General features: G+C 39.4%; 1 protein-coding gene across 1 annotated transcript in view; it reads right to left on the bottom strand.

Moving 5' to 3' along the window:
• WDR64 (WD repeat domain 64) overlaps positions 1–9,334 on the bottom strand; it is a 170,317-nt gene that overhangs the window by 1,843 nt on the left and 159,140 nt on the right. The window contains exons 24-26 of the mRNA XM_011955769.1: positions 7,108–7,201; positions 5,230–5,310; positions 4,154–4,267 (exon numbers count right to left, since the gene is read on the bottom strand). Coding sequence (XP_011811159.1) covers positions 4,154–4,267; positions 5,230–5,310; positions 7,108–7,201 — 289 coding nt within the window. The remainder of the gene's footprint in view (positions 1–4,153; positions 4,268–5,229; positions 5,311–7,107; positions 7,202–9,334) is intronic.

Genomic DNA, 9,334 nt, shown 5'->3' with positions numbered 1-9,334 from the left:
TGAACCCGGGAGGCGGAGCTTGCAGTGAGCCGAGATCACACCACTGCACTCCAGCCTGGGTGACAGAGCGAGACTGCGTCTAAAAAAAAAAACCCTAATTCACTATTTCATTCAGCAAATGTTTCTGCAGTGTCTCTTATGTTCTAGACATTGGCACTGCAGCAGAGAGTAAGTTAGGCAAAGTTTCTGCCTCCATGGATCTTACATTCTAGTGGGATAAAGGCAATAAAAACGACTTTTTAGGGGAACAATGATGCTATATGAAAAATACTTTTGGAAAAAATGAATTTTTATATGATACAATGTCATGTAGTCATCAGAGTTGTGAAAAAATTAAATCAGTGAGGAGACTGAAAAAGATGGGAAGGGTGGGGCTCTCTAATGTTCATTAATTGTTAATTCTCATAAGGTTATTCTGACCAGGAGAGACCTAGCAGCTCACCCATCTCTGAATTATACTGCATTGCATTTAAGTGTCCAGGCTCTGAAGTTAAGTGACTGGGTTTATCCCAGCTCTATGACTTGCTTCTTTTGGAATCTCAGAGGAATCAGTTATCCTCTGTGTTTCAGTTTTCTTAATTGTAACAGGAGGATGATCACTGCAACTATCTCAAAGTGTTGTTGCAAAGATGAAATGAAAGAGGGCATAGCAAGTGCACAGTATCATTCTGGGCAACATTGATTTGAAAACAAAGGTTTGCTGTTATCGTTAGAAATATTACTGAGTTACAGTTTATATATTCTTTTCACCTAAAATAAAATTGTGAGAATTTATGTTATTAAATACCTTTTTTTTTTTTTTTTTTTTTTGACAGAGTTTTGTTCTGTCACCCAGGCTGAAATGCTTTGGCACGGTCTTGGCTTACTGCAACGGCCACTTTCCAGGCTCAAGCGATCCTCTCACCTCAGCCTCCCAAGTAGCTGAGACTACAGGTGCGCACCACCACACCCAGCTAATTTTTGTATTTCTTTTTTTTGGAGAGACAAGGTCTCACTGTGTTTCCAAGACTGTTCTCAAACTCCTGGATTCAATCAATCCAACTGCCTCAGCCTCCCAAAGTGCTGGGATTACAGGCATGAGCCATTGTGCCTGGCCTATCATTAAATACTTCGGAAAAACTGTGGAGTATGTTATCACATATACCATCTTTCACTTCGCCATTTTTGCATGATTGGACATGTTGCCACAATTTTGAAAATGAGTTACGCTTTCCAAAGTTCACTTTCTTCCCTTCTCTTCCTACATTTAAACGGAAAAGGAAATATAAACTCATGTTCTGATTTATCTTTTGTTGTACCATCATTAATATTTTATAATGTGTTGTTTAATTCTAAAGAGATGTATACATGATTTAAAGAAGTTCACATTCAGAATTAGCATTTCTATATTTAAAAATAATAAGTCAAAAGAGACTAAAATATCTGTTATTGAACCTTTTACTCAAAGGACTTTCTTCCAACTGTACTTTAAGTTCCTTAATCTATAAATGGATTCCTGGTGCCCGGAGCAGTGCAGGGGACATGATGAATATTTTAAGGTATTCCATAAATATTTGTTTCATTAAAGTGAAATTTCTCTGCCTAAATTTCTGGGGTGGTTTTATGCCCGCAATTTTGGAAGTGTTTTTATGAAAATAGGCATTTGGTGTCTAACTACTGGTTTTATTTCATCCCTTATTTTTCCATTTAGGCTCTTTGGAGTTCTAAAATCGTAGACAGGTAGCACAGTGGTGCTTTAATCTATCCCAGTTTCCAGATTTTCTCATCTTACTAAGTGCACAATTTTTTAACAGGGTCTTAATTTTATATTGGAACCAATTTTGACACCCTGACTTGACTACTTCCTTTAGTAAACCTGAAGAGAGTTTTATGTGAGGATTTTTCGATTTAAGCAAATTAAGGCATCTGTTTTCTATAAACAAATGAAGACATCTATTCCTTTTGTCTTTCCGGTGTGATCAACAATCTATCAGAGTGATTAAGAGAAAATAAAGGACCTGTCAGAACATCAGGTTATTAGACATCTTAAAAAGTCTTTATGTTTGGATAATTGATCATTCTTTATGATCTCTAATAAAACTAATTATAGTAGAGTCAAACTGTGGTTATTGGTGTGTAGATTAGTCTTCATGTAGATTAACTGTGAATAATTTTTAATTCCATATTGTTTTCCCCCTGGTACCTAAAACATATTTAGCCATCTTCTTTCTGTCACTTAGTATTTACTTAAAGAATGTAAATTATATAACATCAGATGAGATAAAATTTAAGTAAGAGTGCAAATAGGCATAAAATACATGAATTATAAAATGTAATGCATATATTCACAGAGTCATGCAGAAAAAAATACAAATACTTTCTTTATTACCTTTTAGTTTTGGATTTTTTTTTTCATTTCCACGTCTCTAGACAAGGTTTTGGATTATTTATACAACTGTGTTTTGTCTGTTACATAAAATAATTAAAAGTAAATGATATTTTTTAACAGAAAATTCTTCTAATACCAAAAATTCTTACTCAAATAATTGTCAGAGTTGATGATTAACAGAAATTATTCATATTCTCCTTAAGTGCACAAGCTAACAATATTATGGCAAAGTTTTCAATATTAAACAAAGCAGCTTTGAATATCGTTGTTGTTGTTATCACTATTTATCTATTACTGAATTAGGCACAATCAATAAAGGCCAACTCCTTTTTAATTTTAATCTGACTTCATAGAAAGGAGACTTATAAAAAATTACAATGTGCTATATCTTTCTCCTAATGTTTGATCTATTTTAAAGACTGGATAAATGGCCACGGATTAAGTTAGGCCCCTGAAAGCTTCTAGAACTAGTAGAAGAGTGATAGGTTATATAGTGATAGCAGTGTAGGCTATCATGGTTTAATTGAATGAGCATGGAATTTGGAGTCAAGAGTGGATCTCAGCTTATCACTTCATTTGTATGTGATCTTTGGTAAGGCACTTGACCTTACTTTAGACTCCATTTTTTCCCCAGCTCTAAGAGAATATAATATTTTCTTTGTACTTACTGTGAAAATCAAATGGATCATTTATGAAATCACTGCAAACTATAAAGCACTGCATGTTCGTTATTTTTATTAATACTTCAGAGAAATTCTTTTTTTTTTTTTTTTTTTTTTTTTTGACGGAGTCTTGCTCTGTTGCCCGGGCTGGAGTGCAGTGGCCGGATCTCAGCTCACTGCAAGCTCCGCCTCCCGGGTCCACGCCATTCTCCTGCCTCAGCCTCCCGAGTAGCTGGACTACAGGCGCCCGCCACCTCGCCCGGCTAGTTTTTTTGTATTTTTAGTAGAGACGGGGTTTCACCGTGTCAGCCAGGATGGTCTCGATCTCCTGACCTCGTGATCCACCCGCCTCAGCCTCCCAAAGTGCTGGGATTACAGGCTTGAGCCACCGCGCCCGGCCACTTCAGAGAAATTCTTGCAGCTCAGACAGAAACTGATCGATGTCATGGCTTTACTCTGTAGGTGCAACCAAATTAAGACCCAAGGATGCTTACACAGCCCTCCTCTATGTCGTGTCAAATCTCCTGGTTTCTAGAACAGCTCGGTGAATTTCAGTCATAAAGCTCTCGATAAGCTTCATTAGCTGAGGCTTATTGATCTTATTTGATTTTTCTCTCTCTCTATGTCCAGCAAATTCATGATTTTCATCTCACTGAGCTAAAACACACACATCTGGAATATTCATAAAAAGTATGAACTGAGGCTGGGATCGGTGCCTCATGCCTGTAATCCCAACACTTTGGGAGGCTGAGGTAGGTGGATCACCTGAGGTCAGGAGCTCGAGACCAGCCTGACCAACATGGAAAAACTCTGTCTCTACTAAAAAAAATACAAAATTAGCCAGACACAGTGGCGCATGCCTGTAATCCCAGCTCCTTGGGAGGCTGAGGCAGAAGAATCGCTTGAACCTGGGAGGCGGAGGTTGCAGTTAGCTGAGATCGTGCCATTGCACTCCAGCCTGGGCAACAAGAGTGAAACTCCGCCTCAAAAAAAAAAAAAAAGTATGAACTGAAATGATTTTAGGTTCAGAATGTTTCTGAAAGCAGAGACATATTTAAAAAAAAAAAAAAACAAATAGGATACACTGAAATTGGAGTTAACTGTGGAATTAGTACTAACTTACTTTTTCATGTTGAACATGACCTCCCTTCTTCTTTCCTGGAATGCCATCTGAACAGTCCTTTTGGGCTTCTACACCAATCAGTGGAAGAAATCTCAGACTAGTGGGGCTTGATATCTGGAAGCCATAAATTAGTCAGTGAGACACACCCAAAGTGATGACTTCTGTAATATGAATTCAGGAATTGGGATGAGGAATGAGAAGGCCCAGCTGCTTCAAAATACACACCCCACTTCTTCCCAGTTGCTCTATATTAAACCTTTATTTTATTTTATTTTTTTATTTTTAAAATAGAGACAGGGTCCCATTATGTTGCCCAGGCTGGTCTCGAATTTCTGGGCTCAAGCAATCTCCTTGCCTCTGCCTCCCAACATTCCGGGGTTACAGGTGTGAGACATTGCATTCAGTCTACCCTTTAGAAATTCACTATTAAATCTTGATAGTTCAGCCTTTAGCATCATCTGTTAGCTTACGTGTGATACCTATTACAACATGTTCTTAGGAAAGATAACATTTAAGATGTAAGTTAATTTGAAATATTTGCTCTCTGGCTTATTATTTCTTGGGTTAATTAACTAGTTGTCTAACCAAGGTTACCTAGGGTGGAGACTTAAAGGATGAGTAAGGATTTGGAGGGAAACAAGAAATGAATGAATCCTGGGCAGGGGGGCAGCACAGGCACAGTTTCAGAGGTGTTGGAGAGACCAGTGATGCTTAAGGCATGGAAAGTAATTTCATATGGTTGGAATATAGGCAGAGTATGAGGAGAAGGTGGTGAAAAAAGAGGGTGGATCCTAGAGGTTGTATAAGCCAAGCAAAGGCATTTGGATTTTACCCTGTAGTTGATGAGCCACCAGAGTAACGTTCAAAATAACCACCATGTGGTATGGCAGAGATAAGGGACCCAGTCATTGACACACACAGCCCAAGATTTTTCTGGGACTGCACATAATACGTTTTTGGAAGCAACGGTCCACTTGACTGTATGATTTTCTCCAACCTTGCTTGGTAGCCCAGGAACGAGATGGCAGATTCCCTACTGTTCTGTGACCCCTCTACTCCTGGAAACTCCAACTCACCCTGTATATAGGCAAAGAGGCAAAAACAATCCCTGCCTCTCTGTTTTCAGTCACAAAACCTTCCAAGGGATATCTTCGAATCTGCAAAACAAAGGGATGAATGTTTAATGAAAGGGGCACATCCTATCACTGGTAAAATACCTGGGTTCAAAGCCTGACTCTGTCACTTATTAGATGTGTGATCTTAGACAAGGGCGTTCCCTGTTACCTCGTTATGAGAATCAAATGAAATCATATGTAAAGTAAGGTGCTATTCAACTGTAAGGTTTAGTACCACTGTATCATCATTCATGGTCACAATACATCAAAAAAGAATTGAACAGAAGAAGTGAATAGATAAATATTACATAATTGAAATGAAAAGGAACGGGCAAAATAAGACTGCTGGTGAAAATCAGAGTCCTAAGGGAAAGGCATTTTAATTTAACTTTAGCATTCAACTTTTGTTGTTTTACCAACCGAGGTAAAAAGAGAATAAAGCAGCCAGGTGCAGTGGCTCATGCCTGTAATCCCAGCGCTTTCGGAGGCCAAGGTGGGCAGATCATGAGGTCAAAAGATCGAGACCATCCTGACCAACATAGTGAAACCCTGTCTCTACTAAAAATAACAAAAATTAGCTGGGCATGGTGGCGGGCGCCTGTAGTCCCAGCTACTTGGGAGGCTGAGACAGCAGAATCCCTTGAACGTGGGTGGCGGAGGTTGCAATGAACTGAGATCACACCACTGCACTCCAGCCTGGGTGACAGAGTGAGACTCTGTCTCAAAAAAAAAAAGAGTAAAGCTTATAATATGTGGGGCATTCAATTATTTCATTTCAAGGGCTCTAAAATCCATTACAAAGATTTCTCCAAATTTACTTAATGTTTCAGTTAAGTTACTTGAAAAATGATTTCTTATCACTAAATTGAAAGAGAATGTTAAAAGTGAATTCCAATCTTTATTTCTAGGTTGTACTATTTTAGTCCTAGTCAACAAAATCGAGTATCTGTTACAGGCTATGCATGTATCTTTGTTCATAAAGAGCTTATGATTTAGTGGTACGGATGGGAAGTAGAGGTAATTACACAAATAATTCCTTTTTTTTTATTCTTGAGAAAGAGTTTTGCTCTTGTTGCCCAGGCTGGAGTGCAGTGGTGCGACCTCGGCTCACTGCAACCTCTGCCTCCTGAGTTCAAGGGATTCTCCTGCTTCAGCCTCCCGAGTAGCTAGGATTACAGGCGGCCACCACCATGCCCAGCTAATTTTTGTGTTTGTAGCAGAGACAGGTTTCACCATGTTGGCCAGGCTGGTCTCAAACTCCTGACCTCAGGTGATCCACCCATCTCAGCCTCCCAAAGTGTTGAGATTACAGGCATGAGCCACCTGTAATTATTCAGCACCCAGCTGAATAATTCTATCTTTTTTTTTTTTTTTTTGAGGCGGAGTCTCGCTCTGTCATCCAGGCTGGAGTGCAGTGGCGGGATCTCGGCTCACTGCAAGCTCCGCCTCCTGGGTTCCTGCCATTCTCCTGCCTCAGCCTCCCGAGTAGCTGGGACTACAGGTGCCCGCCACTACACCCGGCTAATTTTTTGTGTATTTAGTAGAGATGGGGTTTCACGGAGTTAGCCAGGATGGGAATAATTCTATCTTAATGTAGAACACGATAATAGAACATGTTATGAGACATGAAGCAGGGAGACATGGGGCCTTTGGTGAAAGTGGAACTAATGTTTATTGAGAAACTAAAATGTACCTAGTATGTATTTTCTCATTTAATTCTCACAAAAACCCTTTGAAGGATTTTCAGATGAGGAAAGAAAGAAGGAACTTATCTAAAATTAAATCTAAGTCTGTTAGACTTCCCTCCTTATCACCCTGTCTTCAGGGAAAAGAAGGTACCGCAGCTCCATTTGGACAGAAAGGTAAAGCTTTTGAAAATTGTTTCATTTGAAAAGAATTGAAGATTAAATATTTATTAAATATGAGGTAGATACTGTTAGAAAATAATGACATACTGAACATTCAGTAGACGCATGTGGATCTGCTGCCTGTTTTACAAATTGGAACAACACCCCCAACTTTGAGCTTCTCCGTATGTGAAGCTCTCCCTCACCTCACTCCTGCTCATCTACCCTCAGACATAAATGACAATCCAGAATTTTGCGTTTTTAATTATCTTGCTTTTGTTTATATAATTTTACCTTATACATGTTTCTTGCCCAAACAACATTTTGTTTCATTTTACCTGTTTTTGACTGTTACATAAATGAAATTGTTATGGATATACTTATGCAAAATTGTTCTCATTCAATGGTTGCTTCAAACCTTTATTCCTGTAGATGAGTGTTACTCTCATTCATTTATTTTCACAGGCCTATAGTATTCCAATGTATGAATATGCCATAATTTATTTGCCCAATATCCTGTTGATGAGCACTTAGGCTGCTTTCAGGGGTTTGCTATTGCAAACTGCACTTCTCTGAGCATCCTGGTACCTGTCTCCTAAGGAGAAGTTCAAGTTTCCCCAAGGTATACATTTAATAGGATAGGCCTGTTTTCATCTTTACTAGATAGTGCCACATTGCTTTCCACAGTGGTTCTACCAATTTACACCACTACCCTCAGCATATTAGTGTTCTGATTGTGCCACAAAACACCAACCCTTGATCTTTTCAGACTTTTTGGTATTTGTCAATCTGGCTTCTGTGGAGGAAGGGCTCCTATGGAGTCCTCCTCTGCCATCTTGCTCAGCCGCTTATTTTAAACCACTTTGTTGAATTGTCTCTTTTTTCCTCACTGATTTTAGGAGTTCTTTCCATATCCTGTATAGTAACCTTTTTCTGTTATTTTTTTATTATTATTTTTATTTTATTATTATTTTTTGAGACGGAGTATCACTCTTGTCACCCAGGCTGGAGTGCAGTGGCGCCATCTCAGCTCACTGCAACCTCCGCCTCCTGGGTTCAAGCGATTCTTCTGCCTCAGCCTCCTGAGTAGCGGGAGTAGCTGCACACCACCACGTCCCACTGATTTTTTGTATTTTTAGTAGAGATGGGGTTTCACCGTGTTGCTCAGGATGGTCTCAATCTCCTGACTTCATGATCCGCCCCCCTCGGCCTCCCAAAGTGCTGGGATGACAGGCGCAAGCCACCGCGCCCGGCCCCTGTATACTAACCTTTCTGTGTGTTACAAAGATAGGGTGGCCTTGGACAGATGGAAGAGGTTATACATATAGCAAGGACATCCCAGGGGAACTAAATTGTAGGGCAGAAGACAGAGAGGAATGCTCAGGACACAGTAGTTTGATTTGTAGAGGGTGGGGTAACTGTAGGTTAGTAATGGGAGATACATTTAGAAAGGTTCATTTGGTTTATTTTGTGGAAAACCTTAAGGAAATCAATTTTATTAATGCTAGACCTTAGCCTAAATAATCATTTTATATCTGTTCTCTAGAAGTGTTAAAATTAGAAATAGAATGAACAACAGTACACTTTTATCTCTTAATTCTGCACTGAAGGAAAACGTGTCTGTCTGTGAAAGGTAGAAGAACAGCTATCAAAGATGTCTACATCCTTTTCTCGTACTTCCTAACTTGTGAATATATTGCTTTACTTGGCAAAAGAGACTTTGCAGATATGATTAATGTTAAGAACCTTGAGACAAGGAGATTATGCTATATTCTGTAGGTAAGCCAAGTCTAATCACTTTAATCTTTTGTTGTTTTTTCTTTTTTCTATTTTTTCCAGACAGGGTCTCACTCTTTCGCCCAAGCTAGAATGAAGTGGTGGGATCATAGCGCACTGTAACCTCAAATTCCTGAGCTCAAGTGATCCTCCCACCTCAGCCTCCCAACTAGCTGGGACCACAGGTGCACTGTCACTATTCCCAGCTACTTTTAAAACACATTTTTAATAGACACATAGTCTCACTATGTTGCCCAGACTGGTCTTGAACTCCTGGACTCAAGGGATCTTTCCACCGTGACCTCCCAACATGATGGGTTTACAGGCCACTGCGCCCAGCCCACATAAATATTTAAAAGCAGAGAATTTTTCCTGCTGGGTCAGAGGGTTATGTGACCACATAGTCAGAGAGAGGACACATTTCTGGCTTTTTTTTTTTTTTT

Source organism: Colobus angolensis, unplaced genomic scaffold (genome assembly GCF_000951035.1).
Source record: "Colobus angolensis palliatus isolate OR3802 unplaced genomic scaffold, Cang.pa_1.0 Scaffold40, whole genome shotgun sequence".
Lineage (NCBI taxonomy): Eukaryota > Metazoa > Chordata > Mammalia > Primates > Cercopithecidae > Colobus > Colobus angolensis.
The sequence above is the reverse complement of the archived record's forward strand: the minus strand, read 5'-3'. Positions and strand labels throughout refer to the sequence as shown.